The sequence below is a fragment of the Fringilla coelebs genome (assembly GCF_963513975.1).
Source record: "Fringilla coelebs genome assembly, contig: SCAFFOLD_64, whole genome shotgun sequence".
Taxonomy (NCBI): Eukaryota; Metazoa; Chordata; class Aves; order Passeriformes; family Fringillidae; genus Fringilla; species Fringilla coelebs.
Genome location: NW_028167209.1, coordinates 542,551 through 568,765, shown reverse-complemented (window position 1 = coordinate 568,765; position 26,215 = coordinate 542,551). Strand labels below are relative to the sequence as shown.

General features: G+C 59.1%; 1 protein-coding gene across 1 annotated transcript in view; it reads right to left on the bottom strand.

Moving 5' to 3' along the window:
• Nucleotides 1–23,155, bottom strand: part of LOC311166163 (uncharacterized protein) — a gene marked incomplete at both ends in the record, with an annotated part of 50,534 nt that extends 27,379 nt beyond the window's left edge. The window contains 1 exon segment of the mRNA XM_084227632.1: nucleotides 23,021–23,155. Coding sequence (XP_084083758.1) covers nucleotides 23,021–23,155 — 135 coding nt within the window.
• Between the last annotated feature and the right edge of the window lie 3,060 nt (nucleotides 23,156–26,215).

Below are 26,215 nucleotides of genomic sequence, written 5' to 3'. Positions count from 1 at the left end.
GCTCAGCCCCTCCGTGAGAGTCTTAAATGGTGAGGGGGGTTTGGGTGTCCCCAGCCTGGCACGCCTGGGCACCCCGAGGGCTCAGGGTGGGCTCCCCTCCATGGGTCAGCTCCTCTCTGACCAGAGCCTGTCCCCTGCTCTGGGGACATCCCAGAGCATCCCAGTGTTGGGGGACCCCCGTGTTGGACCTGGGGAACCCTTTTGCACTGAGTGTGACCCAATGGGGGGTCCCGGTGCCATCGGGTGTGACAGGATCCCTCTGTTCCCCAGACTGGTTGGTGCTGCAGGTGCCAGCGCGAGCACTGCTGGAGGTGGACATGGTGACACTGCTCTGCTGGGGCTGGTTGCACCGAACGGTCACCTCAGTGTCCTTCTACTGAGATGGGAAGGAATTGGGGGGGGTTTGCGGTGGGACTGAGCTGTCCCTGTCCCCTCTGCAGCTGAACCACAGGGGCAGCTACCGCTGCAAGCGCTGGGTAAGGTCCTGGGTACAGGAGGAGTCAGCACCAGTGACGGTGACAGTGCACGGTGAGCACCCCAGAGCATCCCAGTGTGGGGGAGCCCATTTTGGAATTGGGAATCCCTGGTGATCGGGGGGTGACCCAATGGGGGAATCCGCATGGAAATGGGACCCCCGGTGTGACACGATCCCCATGTCCCGCAGCCCGGTTAGAGTTGCAGGTGCCAGTGCGGGAGCTGCTGGAGGGGGACACGGTGACACTGCGCTGCCGGGCCCGGTGGAACAGCCCGGTCACCAATGTGCGATTTTACCATGGAGAACCAGGAGGTGGGGAGGTCCCTCAATGGGACCGAGCTGTCCCTGTCCCCTCTGCAGCTGCACCACAGCAGCTGCTACCGCTGCGGTGGCTTGGTGGGGTCTGCAGTGTCACTGTGGGCACAGTCGGCGCCAGTGACAGTGACAGTGCACGGTGAGCACCCCCAAGGCTGGAACTCCAATCCCCTGACACCCCCAAAGCCCCTTCCCAGCACACTCAGAGTCACAGTCCTCACCTCCCCTCTCCTTCCCAGAGCTCTTCTCGGTGCCGGTGCTGAAGGGTCCCCCCGAGCCCACTGAGGGGTCCCCAATGAAACTCAGCTGCCTCAGCACCCCAAGCCACCTGCAGCCCCCAGCCCCCCTCCTGTACATGTTCTACCGGGACGGGCAGGTGGTGGGCAGCCCGCAGGGGTCCCGGCAGCTGCTGGTGCCCGCCGTGGGGGTCTCCCACTCAGGGTATTACAGCTACCTGGTGCGCTCCAAGGACGGGGCCGTGCAGAAGAGCAGCGCAGAGCTCCACGTCATGGTGCACAGTGAGTGCGGGAATGGTCCGGGGAGCCCCCAGAGACTCATCAGGTCCCCTGGTTGGAGATCTCTCATGACCCCCAGACACCTTTCTTAGGTCCCCCCACGACTCCCCTTGTCCACTCACCCCTCTATGGTGTGACCCTACATCCCATCACACTCATCCCCCCTCCATCCCTATCCCCTCACACCAGCTGCCAGCCCCTCCCTGTGCCCTCAGCCTCGTCTGTGTCCCTGCAGTGCCCGTGGCCAATGCCACCATCACCCCCGGTCCCCTGTCACACCCGGTGCATGCATGTGACAATGTGACCGTGCGCTGCTCGGCGCAGGTGGGCTCAGCCCCTGTCACCTTCACCTGGCTGCGCAACGGGCAGGAGCTGGCCCAGGGTCCCCCCCCTGGAGCTCCGGGACATTGATGTGGGACATTTGAGCACCTACCAGTGTGTGGCCACCAACCAGCTGGGACAGGACGGGCACCGCGTGTTCCAGGCAACCAGCCCTGAGCTGGCACTGGAGGTGACACAGCGGGACACAGGGACACACATGGACAAAGGTGGAGTCACACAGGGTCACCAGGGAGTTTAGGACCCCTGGGGTGATGGGTGACCCTGATGTATCCCCCTCTGTTCCTTGCAGTGGCCGCTGGGGTCAGTGCGGCCCTTTTGTTCCTGCTCCTGCTCGTGGGTGTCATTGTGGCCTGGCTCCGGTGGCACTGCCTGGGTGGGTGACAAAGGGGGGATGTGGGTCCCAGGGACCTGGAGAGGCCCCCAGAGTTGAGGAGCGATTGGGTGGCACCCACAGCCCCAGAATTGTGACCTTGGCTGTGGGTCCGGTAGCCTTTGGGGAGGTGCCGGAGGGTCCTGCAGGGACTTTGGGAGTTATGCCAGGGGGGTCTCTGTCCCTGGTGGGCTTTGGGTTCTTGAGGCTGAGTTGATCAGAGGCAATGGGAAGGTTCCTGAATTCTAGGGGGCTTCAGGGAGGCTTGGGGGTCCTTTGAGGAACTGAGGGTACCATGGGGGTTCAGGAACCCTGAGAGGGTCAGGGCCTTGGGACCCCACAGTCACCCCTCCCCTCTTTCCTCAGCAGCATCCAGGAAGAACCAGGAAAGGTGAGTGGGGGGCTCAAACCACACTCTTCCCTTTTACCCCAACCCCCAATACCTCCCATTCCTTCCCCACATCCCCTTTATTCCCTCAGGGCTCCCCCAGATCCCCCGGCCTCACCAGAGGAGGGGGAGGTGCTGTACGACTGCGTCAATAAAACCAAGAGGGCAGGGGGTGAGTATGGGGGGGACACATGCAGAGGGACACGTCACCCACGAGTGTCACCCCACCCAGATCCCACGGCAGTGTCCCCCCGTGCCACCAACCTCCAGGATCCCCAGGTGACCTATGCGGAGCTGCGGGGACTCCAGGGGCGACCGCGGGAACTGGGTGACATCTACAGGAATGTGCTGTGACACTGGGGGGAACTGGGGGGCACTGGGGGTCCCCACCCATGGGCACCCACTCCTGTGTGTGCTGCCACTAAAAACTGCTCCTCCCTCTTTAAGCACAAAGATCCCAAAGGGCTGAGAGAAGAATAATTTCCTGCAATCACAACGAGAGAGAATAAAAGCAACAGCAACAGCAACAAGGTTCAGAGTCCAAATTGTCACACAAGGAATGATTTTCAGGGAAAGCCACAACAAGGAGCAACCCCCAGACATTTCCCACAGCACGTTTCCTCCACCAGACAAACCTGCCAGGGCCCTGGACCTTCCTTGCTCTGATGGCCAAAGCGGCCTTCAGGAGGCTCTGGATTCTCTTGTCCCCTGTCCCAAACCCCTCCTCTGCCCTGTTCCCCACACCAGCATGTCACAAAGGCCCTGTGGGGGTTCCGGAGTCTCCCCCTTTCCCAGGGCAGTGGGCTCAGGCCATGGCAAAGGGTGGGGTGTCAGAGACAGGAAAGGTTTAATGTCTGGAGACATTTTGGAAGAGCTGTGTGTGGCAGGGGTGGGTCAGGCCTTGCTTTTGGTGAGACAGGGCCCCGTCTGTCCATCAGTCTGTCAGCCATGGCACACTGGGTACAGTGTGACACTCTGCCAAAGCAGCTGCTGAGTGGCCATGTGACCTGAAGTGCCACGAGGAGAGAGGGCCCTTGGTGGCCCAACTGGCTTAAAAGGCAGAGCATGAGGTGACCAACTTCCTGACCCTGTCTCCTCTTGGGGTGTCTGTCCCATCCATGCTGGAACCCAAGAGTTGGAACCTCATTTAAAGGAGAAATATCTGCCAAGGAAAATAAAAATATTCCTGGAATGGAAAAAAGACCAATGTCTTAAATTTTTTTTAATTTCAAAGAAGGGGCTTCCAGACCAAAGTGTAGAAAAAGGAATAGCAGCTCTTTATCAGGAGATTTATAAACCAGAACAGAGCAAACAACACAAACCCAGAACTTTCCCTCCCGCTCAGCGTTGTTGGTGTTTGTGGCAGTGATAACCGCGGCCAGCAGGGGGCGCTGCAGGGAGCCCTCCCGGCCAGCAGGGGGCGCTGCAGGGAGCACTCCCGGCCAGCAGGGGGCGCTGCAGGGTGCACTCCCGGCCAGCAGGGGGCGCCCCAGTCCAGCTCCATCCCCTCAGGGGCCATGGCGGCCTCGGGCGGGAGGCAGGAGGGGAAATCGCTCCTTTTGCAAACTCACGGGCACCAATCGCTCCCGGCACCACCACCGGCAGCGGGCAGGAGCCGCCAAGGCAGCAGGTTGGATCCCAGTGCCCACTGGCAGCGTAGCTGTGTCCCGGGGCCAGGCACACACCCTGAACAACACCAGTGACCGCTCTCCATGATCCCAGATGGAAGGAAGGCAGCGCCTGAGCCCAGGCAGGTCTCGGGTCCACAGCAGCTCCTCTGGTGGCTTTACACCACAATTCCTGCAAACCCTCAGCCTTTCACTCAGGGGAGGAGGGCAGGGATGGAGCAGCTCTGGGGACACCTAGAACCCAGACAGGCTCAATCCCCACAGCCCCAACATGGCCACAGGCAGAGCCCCTGATCGATATTTCCACACTTTTCCCTCTAATCTGATAGCCCCATTCTAAACCCAAACATTCTTTCTGAAAGTTTCCAAAGGCTGCAGGTTCTGTTCAAGAAGAAGGGTCCAGGTTATGTTGTTGAGGAGATTGTTGTGGGATTTGCAGCAGTTTCTGGTTCTCTCAAACCCTTACCAAGAGGAACAAATGATCAATTCTTGCATTTCCGCACTGGTTCCCTCACAGCTGTCCCTGCAGGGGCATTTCCAGCCAGCCCTGATCTGAAAACCATCAAAGGCCCTCCCAGAGCCACTGCTTGGGCTCCCTTTGGGTTTTGTGCTTCTTGCAGGGCTGAGCAAACCACAGGCAGGCCTTTCTTCCCACAGAATTCTCATCTCTGCAGCAGCTCTAAAGCTGCCAGAATCAAAGGCAAGGGGGCAGGGGGAACCTGAGGTGCTGGCTGCCACCTGGGGCTGGCCAGAGAAGGGCTGGGCAATGGCCATCCCTGTGCAGTGGGGCTGGGCCATGGCGGGGCCCCACCCTTGGGTGGCCACTGGCTTCAAGGAGCAGGAGTTTGGGAGCTCCTTCCTGCCTGGGGCTCCATTCCCCAGCTGCTCTTTCCAGCTCAGATCCTGCAGGGAACGAGCAAGAATGGAGAAGTCTGGACCCCCCTGGGGCTGCCATGGCCCAGGACAGGACCCCCTCTTCCAGCATGTGTCACCCCTGGGACAGCATCCCCCCAGCACAGGAGCCCCCAGATGTGCCTGCCCAGGACAGAACCTGCCCCCTTCGTGTGACCAAGGTGTCAAACGGCCTCTTCCTTCTGCTGCAGGAGAGAGAAAGTGAAAGTGTTGGTGTGGGAAAGTGGACATCCCCATCCCCCACAGCCTCCCCAGCCCTCCCTGCAGACCCCTCACCCCTGCTTCCCCCACCCTGGGCTTCCCCCAACCCCTTACCTGCTCAGGTGCCCCCCAGGATCATCAAGGCACAAACTGGGGTGGTTGTGAAATTGAGGGATGAAATTATGAAAATGGAAATAAAGGGAGGGAAAAGTCACAGGGGCTGTGGGGACACAGACCCGGAGACTCTCGGAATCTGTCTGGGGTGACCCCCAGCCCACCGGCACCTTATGGAGGCTGTGCTGGGCTCTGGGTCTCCCCAAAATCTGAGGCACTCAGGGAAGGAGCTGAGACCCACGGGCTCACCCAGCCCCTGCCCATCCCTGCCACACTCATTTCCCTGGGAACCAAAACATGAACCCGCATTCCTTATGTCCCCCCTCTCTGTAACCCCCATACCAGTACTGACATTCCCCAGGATCTCCATGGCCCAGCACCCCATTCCCAAAGAACCTTCTCCTGTTCATTCCATCCCCTGCAATCCTCCTTTCCCCAGAACCTTGGTTCTCCCAGGAACACCCATACCCCCTGCATCTCATCTTTAGCAGGAGGACCACATCCCGTGACCCCAAATCCTTGGAGCCCACATTCCCCTGGGACTCCCAACCCTGAGTCCTCCAGCCCTGGGAACCCCATTCCCATGGCCCCATCGCTGGTGACTCCCCCTCCTCAGCTCCCCCATTCCCAGGGACCCCATCCCTGGGACCCCCCATTTCCCTGGACACCCATCCCAGGCTCCCCAAACCCCTGAGCCCCCCACTCCTGGGAACCCGTATCACACCGTGTCCCACCCAGCCTTGTCCCCATCCTGTCCCCATCCAGCCCACAGCTTGTGGCCACCCTGCCCCCACCAAGGGCCAGCTACGCACGATGGGCGAGACCTGACCTTGCTTCCTTCCCCTTTGGCCAAAGAGCCACCAACGAGGGGACAGCCACCCCCTGCAGCCAGTGACAGCCAGTCCACATGGTTGGGGACACCAGCATTGCTGGGAAGGTGGCGCTGCTCCTGTGGGGTGAGTGCCCTGTGCTTGGGCCTGACACCCTGGGGATGGGGAGGGGGCACAGGGGGGCTGCGGGGTACCCTGAGGTCCCCAGTGCCAGCAGGGCATGGAGCCCAGTGTGACCAGAGTTGTGTGGTGGCCATGGGGACAGGAACAGGGGCACAGGAATGTGGGAACTGGGATGTGGGGACAGGGACAGGGAGATGGAAATGTGGGGACAAGGCTGTGGCAGAAGGAATCTTGGGGCTGGGGCAGCTGTGTGGACAGAGACAGGGACACAGGGATGCAGGGACAGGGACAAGGGGACAGGCCCTATGTTGATGGGCCATGGGGACAGGTGCCAACAGAAGGAGATCATGGGCACAGGGTCATAGGGCTGTGGCTGTGGGGCTGGAATGGGTGACCTCTGCCATCACAGGATCCCCATGCCTGAGCAGGAATTGGCTGCTGTGTCCCTGTCCACGAGACATCTGTGCCACACCAGTGCCCCCACAGAGACAGTTAGGGACAATCCCGACACCCGGTGTCCCCGTGCTGCTGTCCCTGCTGTGCCACCCCCAGCCAGCCCTGTCCCTTCTCCCTTCCAGCCCAGACCCTCGGCCTCGCTGGTGAGTCCTTGGGGGATGCCATGGCCCCACCCTACTGTCCCCAGCTCTGCTCTGGTCCTGGCAGGCGGGTGTCCCCTGTCACCCACAGGTGCCCAGACCACCCAGCTCCTCGTGGAGCCCCCCTGGAAGCCGCCAGTGCTGTGGGACCGGGTGACACTGACCTGCCAGGGCTCGGGGACCGCCAGTGCCATCATCTGGTACAAGGACAGGCAGATCTGGGGGCAGAAGGGACCTGACCACTTCACTGTCACCGAGAGTGGCACCTACACGTGTTACAGACCTGACACTGGGCTCAGCCCCTCTGTGAGAGCCTTAAATGGTGAGGGGATTTTGGGTGTCCCCAGCCCGGCACCCACAGGGATCTCGAGAGCTCTGGGTGGGCTCCACTCCATGGGTCACCTCCTGCTGTGACTGGAGCCTGTCCCCTGGTCTGGGGACATCCAAGAGCATCCCTGTGCATGGAGATTTCTCTCTCACATTGGGTGGCCCCTGGTGCCTCCTGGTGTCACCATGATCCTCCTGACACCCCTGGTGTGACAGGACCCCTCTGTCCCCCAGACCCACTGGTGCTGCAGGTGCCAGCACGGGCACTGCTGGAGGGGGACACGGTGACACTGCGCTGCCGGAGCAGAGATAACAAACAGCTCACGGACGTGTACTTCTACCGTGAAGAGAAGCAGCTGAGTGGGCCCCATGGTGGGACCGAGCTCTCCCTGTCTCCCCTGAAGCTGAGCCACAGTGGCAAATACAGCTGCAAGGGCTGGATGGCGTCACATTGGAGTGAGTCGAAGCCGGTGACAGTGACAGTGCACAGTGAGTGCAGGGATGGAGACAGGGAAGCCCAACATCCTCCAAGGCTTTCCCCACCACTGCCTGAATCCTTCCTCCCTCCCTTTACTCCTCCCTGGCTCACCCAGAATTGCCCAAGTCCCTCTTGGTTTCCCCCATCACTGCCCAGTTCCCCCTGCACATCCCTCATCCCTCTCTTTGTCCTCCCCAGCCCTCCCTGGATTCCCCACCCCTTCCAAGGTCTCTGCTCCACCCTCTGGTCTGCCTTCCATCCCTGGGTCCTCCCTGGGCCCATCTCTAAACCCCAAATAATTCCCTGAGTCTCCTCAGACTCCCTCCTGGTTCTCCATCCCTGCCTGGATCTCTCCCCCTTTCCACGGGGTCTCGCCATTGTCCTCAGGTCCCACCATGCCTCCCAGGGTCCCTTCCTGCTTACTGGGATCCTCTCTGCTCCCGTCCAATCTTCCTCTTTCCCCTCCAGTGTCCCCCTGCCCCTCCTGGGTCCCCAATCCCACCTGTATCCCCCTACAGGGGTCCCACCCTCGGGGGTGTCCCTGTCAGCGCAGCCCCCCGGGGGACAGGTGGCACTCAGGGACAGCCTGGTGCTGAGCTGCGTGGTGGCCACGGGCACAGGTCCCCTGTCCTTCTCCTGGCACCGGGAGGGCTCCGGGCCACTGCTTGACACCGGCCCCCGCCTGTAGTTGCACCACATTGGGGACAATGACAGCGGCCAGTACCGGTGCCGGGTCAGCAACGGGGACAGCGTGGCTGAGAGTGACTCCCTGAATGTCACCATGCTGGGTGAGTGGGACCCTTGGGCTGGTTGTGACCCCACCCACGACACCCCCATCCCACCTCACCAGGTGTCAGCCCCGTCTGTGTCCCTGCAGTGCCCGTGGTCATCACCCCCGGTCCCCTGTCACACCCGCTGCGTGCAGGTGACAACGTGACCCTGTGCTGCTCAGTACAGGTGGGCTCAGCCCTTGTCACCTTCACCTGGCTGCACAACGGGCAGGAGGTGGCCCAGGGTCCTCTCCTGGAGCTCGGGGACATTGATGTGGGACATTGGGGCACCTACCAGTGCGTGGCCACCAACCAGCTGGGACAGGATGGGCAGCGCGTGTTCCGGGCACTCAGCCCTGAGCTGTTCCTGTTGGAGACCCCTGCCTCACCCTGGGTCACAGGTGGGGTCACACGGGGTCACCGGGGTGTTCAGGGCCCCCAGGGTTCAGGGTGACCACAGGGTTTCCCCTCTATCCCCAGCAGTGGCTGTGAATGTTGGCAGGACCCTCCTGTTCCTGCTCCTGCTCCTGGCTGTCATCGGGGGCTGTCACTGGTGGCACCGCCAGGGTTGGTGACAATGGGGGGGATGGGGGTCCTGGAGTGAGGGGGTGCCCCCATAGTGGGGGCAGAGATCAGGGTTCCGGCGAGAATCAGGGCTGATGTGGGGATTTGTGGTTCCGTGAGTGATTGGAGCTACCGAGGCCCCAGGAAGGTTCAGGGGTCCCAGAGTGCCTTCGGTCACCCCCTACCCTTTTCCTTGCAGCCACCAGGAAGCCTCAGGACAGGTAAGTGGTGGGCTCGGCCTGGGACTCCCCTTTCCTCTTACCCAGATACCACCTAGACCTCCCCCATCCCCCCAGGACCCCCCTGGATGAGGGGGCCATGCTTGATTCACACATCATGGGCACCAAGTGGGCAGGGGGAGAATTCGAGGGGGGGAACAGGGACACCTCACCCACGGGTGTCACTACCCACCCAGGTCCCCATAACCAGTGTCACTCTCAGGGCCCCCACAGGTGTTCCCATGCCTGCCCCATCTCAGGATCCACAGGTGACCAATGTGGAAATGTCAGGACCCTACGAGGGACAGCGGGACCCCCGTGACTACGATGACATGCTGTGACACTGGGGACACTGGGGGCACTGGGGGACATCAATTCCTGTCATGGGTCTCTTCTTCCTCTTCCAGCACCCCACGGGGCTCCTCATTCCCCCTCCCGGTGCTGGGGGTTCACATGAGATTTTTCAATCTTATTGTACCCAAAATTCAGTTTTTTGGTCAAACTCTGTGACAAACAAGGCACACTCTTTAAAATTTTTAAGTGTTTAATAAGGGATACAAGGGGCAGTAAACAGCGGGCTGGGTGCTTGGCAGCTGCCAGAGGCACACCATTAACCTCAACAATTCTTCCTACACATCTTTTCATGGGATTGCTTAAATACACACTCAGGAGGGTTAAACATATTCAAACATTCTTTCCAGTTTACATGAACTGTTACTGGAATTCTTTTGCTTGGTTTGATCCTAGATTCATTTTCATAAAGTACAAACCATACTGCAGATTAAATTTATATATTTTATGGGCTCACAAGCCCCGCCCTGTTCTGTGGTTTGACAGCTCTTGATAACCAAAGGGTCAGTAGTAAATTCCAATTTGCATTCTCTCTTTTGATGTTTATTTACTTCCTACTTTTTATTGTGTTCTTCTCATAGAGGTGAGATACTCCAGCAGTACATTAAATCAACATTAGCTATTTCACACAATTATCTGAGTTATTCTCACCATTGTCACTTGGTTACACAAATAAAGACATTAGCTACCTCTGCAACGGTTAATGTTGCAATATACCGCACATTGTCTCTATCTTGATATTTTGGGAGATCCTAAACTATAATATATTTATCACACTAAAATATATATTCTACACAGGACTAGGGTAAAAAGGGTGACAATTGTAGTATATCAAAAGCAGTTGAAAAGTGATTACAAACTGAAGTATACCAAAATAATTTGCAAAAACCAGTATAATAGTGAAAAACAATGACTGCATAGTCATTCATAACAGTTTGAAGGTGCATTGAAAGGTTTATTTGACTTCTCCTTACCCTGCTCTGATTTTGTCAGCAATAAATTCAATTCATATCTCTAAATTCGAGGCAGTTTTACCCGTGACAGGATTTGATGAGGGATCTGTCCTGGTCCGTGTCTCAACCCAGGAACCCTTTGCTCAATTTTCTCTCCCCATCCAAGTGTGGAGGGCAGTGAGAGAGTGGCTGTGGTGAGTGAGGGGCATCCGGCCAATGTCCATCCACAGCAAGGCAGGAAGGAGGAGAAGGGTCCAGATCAGGTTGTTGAGCAGATTGTTGTGGGATTTGCAGTAGCTCTGGGGCTCTCTCAGTCCCTTGGGCAAAGGGACAAAATGATCAATTCCTGCAGTTCCTCACTGATCACCCACAGCTGCACCTGCGAGGGGGGGGTCTCCAGCTAGCCCTGCTCTGAAAACCATCAAAGGCCCTCCCAGAGCCACTGCTTGGGCTCCCTTTGGGGTTTGTGCTTCTTGCAGGGCTGAGCAAACCACAGGCAGGGCCTTTTCCCCCCACAGAATTCTCACCTCTGCAGCAGCTCTAAAGCTGCCAGAATCAAAGGCAAGGGGGCAGCGGGTACCCTGAGGTGCTGGCTGCCACCTGGGGCTGGCCAGAGCAGGGCTGGGCAATGGCCATCCCTGTGCAGTGAGGCTGGGCCATGGCTGGGCCCCACCCTTGGGTGGCCGCTGGCTTCAAGGAGTTTGGGAGCTCCTTCCTGTCCGGGGCTCCATTCCCCAGCTGCTCTTGCCAGCTCAGATCCTGCAGGGAACGAGTAAGAATGGAGAAGTCTCTGAGGCTGCCATGGCCCAGGACAGGACCCCCTCTTCCAGCATGTGTCACCCATGGGACAGCATCCCCCCAGGACAGGAGCCCCCCGGATGTGCCCGTCCAGGACAGAACCTGCCCCCCTTGTGTGACCAAGGTGTCAAACGGCCTCTTCCTTCTTCTGTAGGAGAGAGAAAGTGAAAGTGTTGGAGAGGGAATGTGGACATCCCCATCGCCCACAGCCTCCCCAGCCCTCCCTGCAGACCCCTCACCTCTGCTTCCCCCACCCTGGGCTTCCCCCAACCCCTTCCCTGCTCAGGTGCCCCCCAGGATCATCAAAGCACGAACTGAGGGCTTGTGAAATTGAGGGGTGAAATGATGGAAATGTAAAAGAAGAGAGAGAAAAGACACTGGGGGTGTGGGGACACAGACCCAGAGACCCTCAGAATCTGTCTGGGGTGACCCCAAGGCCGCTGGCAGCTTATGGGGGCTGTGCTGGGCTCTGGGTCTCCCCAAAATCTGAGGCACCCAGGGAAGGAGCTGAGACCCACGGGCTCACCCAGCCCCTGCCCATCCCTGCCACACTCATTTCCCTGGGAACCAAAACATGGGAACCCCATTCCTTATGTCCCCCCTCTCGGTAACCCCCAACCCATTACTGACATTCCCCAGGATCTCCATGGCCCAGCACCCCATTCCCAAGGAACCTTCTCCTGTTCATTCCATCCCCTGCAATCCTCCTTTCCCCAGAACCTTGGTTCTCCCAGGAACACCCATACCCCCTGCATCTCATCTTTAGCAGGAGGACCACATCCCGTGACCCCAAATCCTTGGAGCCCACATTCCCCTGGGACTCCCAACCCTGAGTCCTCCAGCCCTGGGAACCCCATTCCCATGGCCCCATCGCTGGTGACTCCCCCTCCTCAGCTCCCCCATTCCCCTGGACACCCATCCCTGGCTCCCCAAACTTCTGAGCCCCCACTCCTGGGAACCCGTATCACACCGTTTCCCACCCAGCCTTGTCCCCATCCTGTCCCCACCCAGCCCACAGCTTGTGGCCACCCTGCCCCCACCAAGTGCCAGCTACGCACAATGGGCGAGACCTGACCTCGCTTCCTTCCCATTTGGCCAAAGAGCCACCAGCGAGGGGACAGCCACCCCCTGCAGCCAGTGACAGCCAGTCCACATGGTTGGGGACACCGGGATGCCTGGGAAGGTGGCGCTGCTCCTGTGGGGTGAGTGCCCTGGGCACGGGCCGGACACCCTGGGTATGGGGAGGGGGCACAGGGGGGCTGCGGAGTCCCCTGAGCTCCCCATGGCCAGCAGGGCATGGAGCTCAGTGTGACCAGAGTTGTGTGGTGGCCATGGGGACAGGAACAGGGGCACAGGAATGTGGGAACTGGGGATGTGGGGACAGGGACAGGGGGATGGAAATGTGGGGACAAGGATGTGGCAGAAGGAACCTTGGGGCTGGGGCAGCTGTGTGGACAGGGACAGGGACACAGGGATGCAGGGACAGGGACAAGGGGACAGGCCCTATGTTGATGGGCCATGGGGACAGGTGCCAACAGAATGGGATCATGGGCACAGGGCCATGGGGATGTGGCTGTGGGGCCGGCAGGGGTGACCTGTGCCAGCAGAGTGTCCCCATGCCTGAGCAGGAGTTGGCTGCTGTGTCCCTGTCCACGAGACATCTGTGCCACAGCAGTGGCCCCACAGAGACAGTTAGGGACAATCCCGACACCCCGTGTCCCCGTGCTGCTGTCCCTGCAGTGCCACCCCCGGCCAGCCCTGTCCCTTCTCCCTTCCAGCCCAGACCCTCGGCCTCGCTGGTGAGTCCTCGGGGGATGCCATGGCCCCACCCTGTTGTCCCCAGCCCCACACTGGCCCTGGCAGGCTGGTGTCCCCTGTCACCCACAGGTGCCCAGACCACCCAGCTCCTCGTGCAGCCCCCCTGGAGGCCGGCGGTGCTTTGGGACCAGGTGACACTGATCTGCCAGGGTTTGGGGACCGCCGGTGCCACCATCTGGTACAAGGACGGGCAGCGCTGGTGGCAGCAGAGAAGCGATCACATCAATGTCACCGAGAGTGGCACCTACGAGTGTGACAGACCCGACACCGGGCGCAGCCCCCCACTGACAGTCTCAAATGGTGAGGGAGCTTTTCATGTCCCCAGCCTGGCACCTGCCTGGATCCCAAGGGCTCTGGGTGGGCTCCACTCCATGGGTCATGACCAGGTGTGACCAGAGCCTGTCCCCTGCTCTGGGGACATCCAAGAGCATTCCACTGCCAGGAGATTTCTCTCTCACAATGGGTGGCCCCTGGTGTCTCCTGGCGCCATCATGACCCTCCTGACGCCCCTGGTGTGACAAGTCCCCTCTGTCCCCCAGACCTGGTGGTGCTGCAGGTGCCAGCACGGGCACTGCTGGAGGGGGACACAGTGACACTGCGCTGCCGGAGCTGGCAGAACAGACGGCTCACAGACGTGTACTTCTACCATGAAGAGGCTAATCTGAAGTGGAGCTATGATGGGACCGAGCTCTCCCTGTCACCTGTGCAGCTGAGCCTCAGTGGCAGCTACTACTGTGGGGGCTCGGTGAGCAATGTGGTGTCAAAGTGGAGCAAGTCGAAGCCGGTGACAGTGACAGTGCGCAGTGAGTGCAGGGATGGGGACAGGGAAGCCTGACATCCTTTGAGGGTTTCTCCACCACTGCCTGAATCCTTCATCCCTCCCTTTACTCCTCCCTGGCTCACCCAGAAATGCCCAAGTCCCTCTGGGTTTCCCCCATCACTGCCCAGTTCTCCCTGCACATCCCTCATCCCTCTCTTTGTCCTCCCCAGCCCTCCCTGGATTCCCCAACCCCTTCCAAGGTCCCTGCTCCACCCTCTGGGTCTGCCTTACATCCCTGGGTCCTCCCTGGGCTTATCTCTAAACCCCAAATCATTCCCTGAGTCTCCTCAGCCTCCCTTGTGGTTCCCCATCCCTGCCTGGGTCTCTCCCTCTTTCCATGGGGTCTCGCCATTGTCCCCAGATCCCACCATGCCTCCTAGGGTCCCCTCCTGCTCACTGGGATCCTCTCTGCCCCCCTCCAATCCTCCTCTTTCCACTCCAGTGTCCCCCTGCCCCTCCTGGGTCCCCAATCCCTCCTGTGTTCCCCTGCAGGGTTCCCACTCTCGGGGGTCTCCCTGTCAGTGCAGCCCCCCGGGGGACAGGTGGCACTTGGGGACAGCCTGGTGCTGAGCTGCAAGGTGGCCGCAAGGACAGGTCCCCTGTCCTTCTCCTGGCACCGGGAGGTCTCAGGGCCACTGCTGGACACTGACCCCTGCCTGGAGCTGCGCCACATTGGGGACAATGACAGTGGCAAGTACCGGTGCCGGGTCAGCGACGGGGACAGTGTGGCTGAGAGTGACCCCCTGAATGTCACCGTGATGGGTGAGCGGGACGCTCGGGCTGGGGGTGACCTCACCCATGGCACCCTTATCACACCCCACCCTGTGCCAGCTCTGTCTGTGTCCCCACAGTGCCCGTGGCCAATGCCACCATCACCCCCGGTCCCCTGTCACACCCGGTGCGCACAGGTGACAACGTGACCCTGCGCTGCTCGGTGCAGGTGGGCTCAGCCCCTGTCACCTTCACCTGGCTGCACAACGGGACAGAGGTGGCCCAGGGTCCCCTCCTGGAGCTCGGGGACACCAATGTGGGACATTCGGGCACCTACCAGTGCATGGCCACCAACCAGCTGGGACAGGACGGGCACCGCGTGTTCCGGGCACTCAGCCCTGAGCTGGCACTGGAGGTGACACCACGGGACACAAGGACACACATCGATACAGGTGGGGGTCACATGGGGTCACTGTGTGGTTCAGGACCCCTGGGTTGTTGGGTGACCCTCATGTGTCCCCCTCTGTGTCTTGCAGTGGCCACAGGGGTCGGTGTGGCCCTTTTGTTCCTGCTCCTGCTCGTGGGTGTCATTGTGGCCTGGCACTGGTGGCAACGCCTGGGTGGGTGACAATGCGGGGGGGGGGGGGCGGGCGGTTCCAAGCAGATTTAGAGGCCCCCACAACTGTGACCCTGCAAGGTTTAGGGAGACTCTGGATGGTCCTGCACGGGTGTTGGTGTTCTTTCAAGGTTTTTGGGGCTGTTAGGTGGGTCTCTCTCTCTGCTAGGCTTTGGATTCTTGAGGCTGAGTTTGTTGGGGCACGGGTGAGGTTCCTGAATTCAGGGGGGTTCAGGGATGCTTGGGGGTCCTGTGGGAAATTGAGGGTACCGTGGGGGTTCAGGAATCCTGAGAGGGGTCAAGGCCCTGGGACCCCACAGTCACTCCTCCCCCCTTTTTTATGCAGCTGCTATGAAGCATCAGGAAAGGTGAGTGGGGGGCTGAAACCGCACTCTTCCCTTTTACCCCAACCCCCAAGATCTCCCATTCCCTCCCCCACATCCCCTTTATTCCCTCAGGGCCCCCCCGGATCCTCCAGCCCCACCAGAGGAGGGGGAGGTGCTGTACGCCCGTGTCATGAAAACCAAGAGGGCAGGGGGTGAGTATGGGGGGGACACACGCAGAGGCACAAGTCACCCACGAGTGTCACCCCACCCAGATCCCACAGTCCGTGTCTCTCACAGTGTCCCCCCGTGCCACCACCCTCCAGGATCCCCACGTGACCTACGCGGAGCTGCGGGGACCCCAGGGGCGACCGCGGGAACCCGGTGACATCTACGGGAATGTGCTGTGACACTGGGGGGAACTGGGGAGCACTGGGTGTCCCCACCCTTGGGCACCCACTCGTGTGTGTGCTGCCATTAAAAACCACCCGACTCCCTTCCCATGACGGCACAAAGATCCCAAAGGGCTGAGAGACAAACAATTTCCTGCAATCACAACGAGAGAGAATAAAACCAACGGCAACAGCAAGAAGGTTCAGAGTCCAACTTGTCACACAAGGAACGATTTCCAGGAAAAGCCACCAAAAATGAACAAACCCCAGACATTTCCCAAACCTCACAGAGCGGCCTTCAGGAGGCTCAGGATTCTCTTGTCTCCTGTCTCAAACCCCTCCTCTGCCCTGTTCCCCACACCAGCATGTCACAAAAGCCCTGTGGGGGTTCCGGGGCCTCCCACTTTGCCAGGGCACTGGGCTCAGGCCATTACACAGGGTGGGGTGTCCAAGACAGAAAAGATTTGATGTCTGGAGACATTTTGGAAGAGCTGTGTGTGGCAGGGGTGGGTCAGGCCTTGCTTTTGGTGAAACAGGGTCCCATCTGTCCATCAGTCTGTCAGCCATGGCACGCTGGGGACAGTGTGACACTCTGCCAAAGACAGCTCCTGAGAGGCCATGTGACCAGAAATGCCACCTGGGGTGAGGGTCTTTGGTGGCGTAACTGGCTTAAAAGGCAGAGCATGAGGTGGCAAAGTCCCTGACCCTGTCTCCTCTTGGGGAGTCTGTCCTATCCATGCTGAAACCCAGGAGTTGGCAACTCATTTAAATGAGAAATATCTGCCAAGGAAAGCGAGAATATTCCTGGAATGGAAAGAAGACCCAGGCCTAAAACATTTTTTATTTTTAAAGACGATGGGACTTCCAGGCCAAAGTGTAGGAAAAGGCATAACAGCTCTTTACTAGCAAATTTATAAACCAGAACAGAACAAACAACACAAAGCCAGAACTTTCCCTCACGCTCAGCGCCGTTCGTGTTTACGGCAGTGATAACTGCAGCCAGCAGGGGGCGCTGCAGGGAGCACTCCCAGCCAGCAGGGGGCGCTGCAGGGGGCACTCCCGGCCAGCAGGGGGCGCCCCGGTCCAGCTCCATCCCCTCAGGGGCCATGGCGGCCTCGGGCGGGAGGCAGGAGGGGAAATCGCTCCTTTTACAAACTCACGGGCATCAATCGCTCACGGCACCACCACTGGCAGCGGGCAGGAGCCGCCAAGGCAGCAGGTTGGATCCCAGTGCCCACTGGCAGCGTAGCAGTGTCCCGGGGCCAGGCACACGCCCTGAGCAACACCCGCGATCGTTCTCCATGATCCCGGATGGAAGGAAGGCAGCGCCTGAGCCCAGGCAGGTCTCGGGTCCACAGCAGCTCCTCTGGTGGCTTTACGCCACAATTCCTGCAAACCCTCAGCCTTTCACTCAGGGGAGGGGTCAGGGATGGAGCAGCTCTGGGGACACCTGGAATCCAGACAGGATCAATCCTCATAGCCCCACCATGGCCGCTGGGCAGAGCCCCTGCTCAATATTTCCACACTTTTCTCTCTTATATGATAACACCATTCTGAGCCCAAACATTCTTTCTGGAAGGATCCAAAGGCTGCAGGTTTTGTTCAAGAAGAAGGGTCCAGGTCATGATGTTGAGCAGATTGTTGTGGGAGTTGCAGCAGTTTCTGGTTCTCTCAAACCCTTACCAAGAGGAACAAATGATCAATTCCTGCATTTCCAGACTGGTTCCCTCACAGCTGGCCCTGCAGTGGGGGTTTCCAGCCAGCCCTGCTCTGAAAACCATCAAAGGCCCTCACAGAGCCACTGCTTGAGATCCCTTTGGGGTTTGTGCTTCTTGCAGTGCTGAGCAAACCACAGGCAGGGCCTTTTCCCCCCACAGAATTCTCACCTCTGCAGCAGCTCTAAAGCTGCTAGAAACAAAGGCAAGGGGGCAGGGTGGGACCCTGAGGTGCTGGCTGCCACCTGGGGCTGGGCAGAGCAGGGCTGGGCAATGGCCATCCCTGTGCAGTGGGGCTGGGCCATGGCTGGGCCCCCCCCTTGGGTGGCCACCCCAACAACATCAGCCACGCCACAATACATATCACTGTCCCAACACTAACATCATGATATTTAATCAACAATAGAGTCATTAATGTAATATCAATTCATATAATATGCAGCAAAAGTCAACTTCCATTAACTTGTTTTTCACAATGCATACCAGAAAAGAATTGTTATTCTTGTTCCCACATCTTTGCCTTAAAGCCCCGTAATTTCAAAGTTAAAATAGTTCAGAGAGAAGGGTTAGGGTTGTATTTTCCATTCCAAGGGAGGCTCCCACCTTGTTCAGCTTCCTTGACAGAGCTGAACAAAGAAACACCATTTCTGCCAGTTTAACCAAAGAGCTGCATTTTTGTCCCAGGAGCAGGGAACCGGGTCCTGTGCCCCCTTGGAACTGGGATGAGGAGCAATAAGCCACCTTACTGGGAGCACTGGGAGGGGGATTGCAGAGGCACTAAGCACATGGGGGTTCAGAGGAACAAATCTGATTTGGATTTATGTCTCAACATATGCTACACATGAGGTGAAAAATGGCTCTTTTGGTTGTACATGTGCTGGGAACCCTGTCCCCAGTGAGGCTTCATGAAACAGATGGTCAGGAGAGAGAAAGCTTCTGTGATGGGGCTGTGAGTGAGCCCCACTGGCTGGTGGGACAGATGCCTGAGAAAAATGTCTGGGAAAAAACGCCCAGGAAATCGGGCTGTGGGAGGAGCATTTGCAAATAAAAGCAGCTCACTGTGACCCAAGAGGAGCATTTGACTTTGGGTTCCTTGGAGGGATCAGGGGCTCGCTCGGAGGGTCAGCTTGGCCCTCCTTCCCTGTGGGATTCACATTCTCTGGACCTGGGAGAAGCAGTGAGAGAAGCAAAAAATGATCCAAACAATTCTTATTTCATTTACTGCTGCTGTGTTGTTCTCAAGTGCAATGCATTGTGGAAGATTGTTTACCTGAAGGGAATTAATGATTGGATTCTGGTGAGGGTGTTTTGATTTACTGACCAATTGAATCCAGTTGTGTTTGTGTCGGGACTGTTGGTGACAGTCATGAGATTCTGTGCAGTGGAGTGCAGCTGAGTGCTTGGTAGATTCAGTTTAGGTGCAATGTAATATAATATAGAATAATATAGTACAATGAAATAATTAATTAGCCTTCCGAAAAGATGGAGTCAGATGCATCATTATTCTTGGAAGTCGGACAAAAATATCACCAATACTCCCCGCCCTCGCCTTTTCCTCCTGGTGGTTCTTCCCTGTCCACACCCGTTCTTCCCTGCTTTGGTGCTTCCCCGATGCAGCTCATTCCTGCTCATCCTGGACTCCTCCATTGCTTCACCGACAGAGCGGATCCTGCCTGCACCCACCCCCTTCCTCTACTGCGTTTCCCGTGCTGCCCACAGCACCGAGCCTGCTGCACCTGCCCACCACAGCACCAGCCCATGGCAGCCAGCCCAGAGCCACCAGTGCCACAGCACCAGCCCACAGCAGCAGCCAGCCCAGAGCCACCAGTGCCACAGCACCAGCCCAGAGCCACCAGTGCCACAGCACCAGCCCGCAGCAGCCAGCCCAGAGCCACCAGTGCCACAGCACCAGCCCATGGCAGCCAGCCCAGAGCCACCAGTGCCACAGCACCAGCCCACGGCAGCCCGCCCAGAGCCACCAGTGCCACAGCACCAGCCTGCAGCAGGCAGCCCAGAGCCACCCGTGCCACAGCACCAGCCCGCAGCAGCCAGCCCGCAGCCATCGCTCGCCGGTGCCAGAGACACACAGGTGCTGTCCTTGCAGATCACACCCAGCAAATCACAAAAGCCATGTGGGCTCGCCCTGGCTTGCAGCACACACACTCCATCTGCCGAGCTGATGCCCACAGAGCACACGGGCTTCTTGTGGTAACACTGTCCCTGTGTTCTGTTTCTCTCTCTATCCTGTTCCCTTTCAACTCCCTTCTCTCCCGCTTTGATACAAACACTTACCCTACCTTGTCAATAAACTGTTGTCAGATATAATATTGCCCCATTTGTCCTTCGTTTTAATCCCAGAAACCTTTCAGAAAGAATCCTCCCCGACTCCCCCTTTTACAGCGGGATGGGACAGGGGTAGTGGGAGGGGGAATGGAAAAGCCCTGGGTGTCCTGCCAGCAGTGTGGGGAGAGAATGGGGCAGTCACTGAGGGTTCTTGGGCACTTGGATGGGGCTGGGGAGCCCCTGCAGGTGCGAGGGAAGGGAAGGGGGAGCCCTTGGGGGTACTGGGAGACGAAATGAGGAGCACAGGGTGCCCTGTGTAGCCACCCCCTGACCCATGCCTACCTCCCTTGGAAGGATTGGGCTACCAAAGGAGCCATGGAGGGAGCACCCCCAGTGTCACCCAGCGCCTCCCGCTTCCCAGAGCATCACAACTTTTGGTGTAGGCTGTCATAGATGTCACTGTGTTCCCACGGTTGCCTTTGCAGCTCCATGTACGTAGCCTGAGGATCCTCCACCGGGGGTTCCAGGGCATCTGGGGGGGCCCTGTGGGAATGAGGGGGTGCGTAGAAGAGGATGGGAGGTCCTGGGGCTTTGGGTACAAGGTGGATCATGGCTGGAACCTGCACTCACCTTTTCTGGTGCTTCCTGGCATCTGCAAAGGAAAACTGGAGGGGTGACTTCGGAGATCCAGGGGCCCCCATCTACCCTTGGGAATGCTGAACCACCAACAGACAGACAATTGTCCCCAGGCCCCCCCCCCCCCCTTTATCACTCATGCCCCCCCTGTATCCCTGATGCCCTCCCAGTATCCCTGACCAATCCCACTGACACCAACACCCTGAGATCCCAGAACTCCGAGCCTGGCAGGGAGGGGGGCCCGTGATAGAACCCCCAACATCCCTGCACAACCCCCCAACCCTAGCCAGGGCTCTGAGCCATGGTCACTGGGGGCTCAGCCCCTCCCAAATCAGGGGCTGTGGTTGCTGCCCTATGGCCCCCCTTCTCTGGGGACCTTCCCACCCCTCTCCAGGATGCCCATCCCCCCATTGTCACCCACCCAGGCGGTGCCACCAGTGCCAAACCACAAAGACAGCCAGGAGCGCAAGTAGGAACAAAAGGGCCCCACCGACCCCTGCAGCCACTGCAAGACACAGAGGGGGACACATAAGGGCTAGCCATCACCCCAGGGGTCCTACACTCCCTGGTGACCCTGTGTCACCCCACCTTTGGTACAGTGCCCCTGCAGCATCACCTCCAGAGCCAGCTCAGGGCTGAGTGCCCGGAACACGCGGAGCCCGTCCTGTCCCAGCTGGTTGGTGGCCACGCACTGGTAGGTGCCCGAATGTCCCACATCGATATCCCCAAGCTCCAGGAGGGGACCCTGGGCCAGCTCTGTCCCATTGTGCAGCCAGGTGAAGGTGACAGGGGCTGAGCCCACCTGCACCGAACAGCGCAGGGTCATGTTGTCACCTGAACGCACCGGGTGTGACAGGGGACCGGGGGTGATGGTGGCATTGGCCACGAGCACTGCGGGGACACAGAAGGGGATGACACAGGGCGAAGTGGGATGGGGGTGCCATGGGTGGGGTCACCCCCAGCCTGAGGGTCCCGCTCACCCAGCACGGTGACTTTCAGGGGGTCACTCTCGGCCACGCTCTCCCCGTCGCTGACCCGGCACCAGTACTGGCCGCTGTCATTGTCCCCAACGTGGTGCAGCTCCAGGCGGGGGCCGGTGCCCAGCAGTGCCCCTGAGCCCTCCCAGTGCCAGGAGAAGGACAGAGGACCTGTCCCCGTGGCCACCGCGCAGCTCAGCACCAGGCTGTCCCCGAGTGCCACCTGTCCCCCAGGGGGCTGCACTGACAGGGACACCCCCAAGAGTGGGACCCCTGGAGGGGGAAACAGGAGAGATTGTGGACCCAGGTGGGGTTGGGGACACAGGAAGGGGCATAGGGACATGGGAGTGGAAAGGGAGGGACTGGAGGGGAGCAGAGAGGATCCCAGTGAGCAGGAGGGGACCCTGGGAGGCATGGTGGGACCTGGGGACATTGGTGAGACCCCGTGGAAAGGGGGAGAGACCCAGGCAGGGATGGAGAGCCAGACAAGAGGCTGAGGAGACTCAGGGAATGATTTGGGGTTTAGAGATGGGCCCAGGGAGGACCCAGGGAGCGAAGGGAGGCCAGAGGGTGGAGCAGGGACCTTGGAAGGGGTGGGGAATCCAGGGAGGGCTGGGGAGGACAAAGAGAGGGATGAGGGATGTGCAGGGGGAACTGGGCAGTCATGGGGGAAACCAAGAGGGACTTGGGCAATTCTGGGTGAGCCAGGGAGGAGTAAAGGGAGGGAGGAAGGATTCAGGCAGTGGTGGGGAAAGCCTTGGAGGATGCTGGGCTTCCCTGTCCCCATCCCTGCACTCACTGCGCACTGTCCCTGTCACCGGCTTCGACTCACTCCAATGTGACGCCATCCAGCCCTTGCAGCTGTAGTTGCCACTGTGGCTCAGCTGCAGGGGGGACAGGGAGAGCTCGGTCCCACCATGGGGCCCACTCAGCTGCTTCTCTTCACGGTAGAAGTACACGCCTGTGAGCTGTTTGTTATCTCTGCCCCGGCAGTGCAGTGTCACCGTGTCCCCCTCCAGCAGTGCCCGTGCTGGCACCTGCAGCACCAGTGGGTCTGGGGGACAGAGGGGTCCTGTCACACCAGGGGCGTCAGGAGTGTCATGGTGACACCAGGAGGCACCAGGGGCCACCCAATGTAAGAGAGAAATCTCCATGCACAGGGATGCTCTGGGATGTCCCCAGACCAGGGGACAGGCTCTGGTCACACAGGAGGTGACCCATGGAGAAGAGCCCACCCAGAGCTCTCGAGATCCCTGTGGGTGCCAGGCTGGGGACCCCCAAAATCCCCTCACCATTTAAGGCTCTCACGGAGGGGCTGCGCCCAGTTCCAGGTCTGTAACATGTGTAGGTGCCACTCTCGGTGACAGTGAAGTGGTCAGGTCCCTTCTGCCCCCAGATCTGCCTGTCCTTGTACCAGATGGTGGCACCGGTGGTCCCCGAGCCCTGGCAGGTCAGTGTCACCCGGTCCCACAGGACCGGCGGCGTCCAGGGGGGCTCCACGAGGAGCTGGGTGGTCTGGGCACCTGTGGGTGACAGGGGACACCAGCCTGCCAGGGCCAGCGTGGGGCTGGGGACAGCGGGGTGGGGCCACGGCATCCCCTGAGGACTCACCAGCAAGGCCGAGGGTCTGGGCTGGAAGGGAGAAGGGACAGGGCTGGGTGGGGGCGGCACTGGAGGGACAGCAGCACGGGGACACCGGGTGTCAGGATTGTCCCTAACTGTCTCTGTGGGGGCACTGCTGTGGTACAGATGTCTCGAGGACAGGGACATAGCAGCCAACACCTCTTCAGGCATGGGGACACTGTGCTGGCACAGGTCACCCCTTCCAGCCCCACAGCCACATCCCCGTGGCCCTGTGCCCATGATCCCATTCTGTTGGCACCTGTCCTCATGGCCCATCAACATAGGGCCTGTCCCCTTGTCCCTGTCCTTTCATGCCTGTGTCCCTGTCCCTGTCCACACAGCTGTCCCTGCCCCAAGGTTCCTTCTGCCACATCCTTGTCCCCACACTTCCATCTCCCTGTCCCTGTCCCCACATCCCAGTTCCCACATTCCTGTCCCCCTGTTCCTGTCCCCATGGCCACCACACAACTCTGGTCACACTGGGCTCCATGCCCTGCTGGCCTTGGGGACCTCAGGGGACCCCGCAGCCCCCCTGTGCCCCCTCCCCATTCCCGGGCTGTCAGGCCCGTGCCCTGGGCACTCACCCCACAGGAGCTGTGCCACCTTCCCGGCCATCCCGGTGTCCCCAGCCATGTGGACTGGCTGTCACTGGCTGCAGGGGGTGACTGTCTCGTCGTTGGTGGCTCTTTGGCCAAAGGGGAAGGAAGCGAGGTCAGGTCTCTCCCGTCGTGCGTAGCTGGCACCTGGTGGGGGCAGGGTGGCCACAAGCTGTGGGCTGGGTGGGGACAGGATGGGGACAAGGCTGGGTGGGACACGGTGTGATACGGGTTCCCAGGAGTGGGGGCTCAGGGGTTTGGGGAGCCAGGGATGGGTGTCCAGGGGTTTGGGGGATCCCAGGGATGGGGTCCCTGGGAATGGGGGTGCTGAGGAGGGGGAGTCACCAGCGATGGGGCCATGGGAATGGGGCGTCCCAGGTCTGGGGGTGTAGCAGGCACAGGCCCTGTGGACCTGCCTTGGCGTTCAGAAACAGGATGCTGAGTCAGGATGACTGAACAAAAGGAGCCCCTCTCTCCCGCTCTCGGACCCTGGCTTATCTCTCTGTAAAGCTATAGGTCACTTTCCTTTAACCCTTACCATTGGACAATTCTCAATCCTCCCTAACCCTATATAAACCCCTGTTTCTGCCCGGCTCGTCGGAGCCGCTGTCCCTGAGACCCTTCGAGACACTCCGTGGAAGAGCTACGAAGAAGACCAATAAAGACATCGTCTTGGAACCTCATACAGCGCTCTCCTCTCTTTCCCGGTCTCCCGAGTGCCTGCTGGGTGCCCCAGCCAAGCCTAGCTAGCCTAAAGAGCTGAAATCACTCATGAGCTGATAATCACTGAGCTGTATATCACTAAAGGCTAGCTAAGGCATAGGCTGGGTGCACTGCCAGAGCTTGGGCTGGTTAGCCCCCCTCAGAGCTGAGCTATCCGGCTTTAATGCAGCTCCTGGGTACACCCCGTAGCCCAGCCAGCGGCATTAACTGGCGCCCGAACAAGGGGATCTAAACCCTGGAGAGCAGCATTTCTTCTTGAAATAGTAACTGCCTTCGGATCGTCAAACCCCAGAAGAAGTAAGGCCTCCGTTTTAGAAGGTCTACTTCAAAGGGACTCAGTCGACCCTCACCTTCACAGCTGGACGACTGTCCGAGGAGACTTGAGACGGCGAGACCACCTACCAGCAGACCTTTTGACCCACATCTGGCTGAAAAAGTGTAAGTTTTAAAAAATCAGCCTTTCTTGCGCGCAAAAAATTCACTTGGGTCCATTTTTAGTTTTTTTTTTCCTTTTTTTTTCTCTTTTTTCTGCTGGTAGGGAATGGGATTAATGGGATCTAAACTTAGTACAAGATCCCAGGATAAAAAGAGAGAAATTTATTTACTAATCCTAGAAATCCTATCTACTAACAACTTCTCTTTTTCTAAAGGCAATCTTTCAAAATCTAATCTGAAAAAGTTTATAACATGGATAATCCTCCAGTTTCCTGATGTTACTACAAACTCTATAACGCTAGATTCTTTTTGGGATCAGGTTGGAATTAGACTCTATCTTTTACAGTCCAAACAGAATCTATCTGTAGCTCGCTTTATACCTATATTTCATATTATAACAAAAGCCGTAGAAGTAGTTAACAAAAGTTCTTCTCGTACTAACACCTCAGGGAAAAACAGAGATACGATCTTATCTGTCCCAACAGACCCTCCAAATGCAAATTGTGCTGATAAGGTCGCTGTCACATCCTCTCCTTCCCTGGGTCCTAGTGCGGCGTCTGATTCCACCGCACAACCAACCCCTCGGTCAGCAAATACCAATACAAACCTCGCGCTGTTCCCTACCCCCTCCGCCGCGCCTGCGGGGTCCGCGCGGCCCGCCCTCCCCCCACCTTCCCCTCCGGACGCGGGAAGCACGAATCCCTTTCCGTGTATTGTGCAAGCTGCGCCGTCCTGTGTGCACCGCACCCCCCTGCCTACCTCTGAGAGTGCTCCCTCCCCCCCTGCCACGGGTGCTCTTATCTCCCCTGCCGTCCCTGCCGGACCCTCAAACACAGCCCCCACCCCTGCTGCTGCCCCCCCCGCCCCTGCGTCTATCGCTGTCCCCAGCTGTGCCGCAGTGGGAGGTTTCCCTGCCTGCCCGGCTGCCGCAGCCTCTGTGAACCACGCTGTACCCGCAGCAGCCCCCCCCAACCCCAATGCCCCCCCGCATCCCCCTTGCCCCCATCCCCCGGCTTCCCAGCCGCCCACCCACCCTCAGTGTCCCTCGCACGGAACCTCGGAAACCCCCCACGGTACCACCCCACCCCCCCATGTGCCTCAATCCTGTGCGTGCGGTGCTACCCGAGTTGTTGCCATCCCAGCGCCACAGCAAACCCCCTGTAGCCAAACCTTGCCGTGTGCTTCCTCAAATCCATCCCAGTCCCAAAAAGCTCTGCCAAAGCCAACTCCAACACAACATAAAAAGCATAAGGGTCGCTCTCGCTGTTACTCCTCCTCC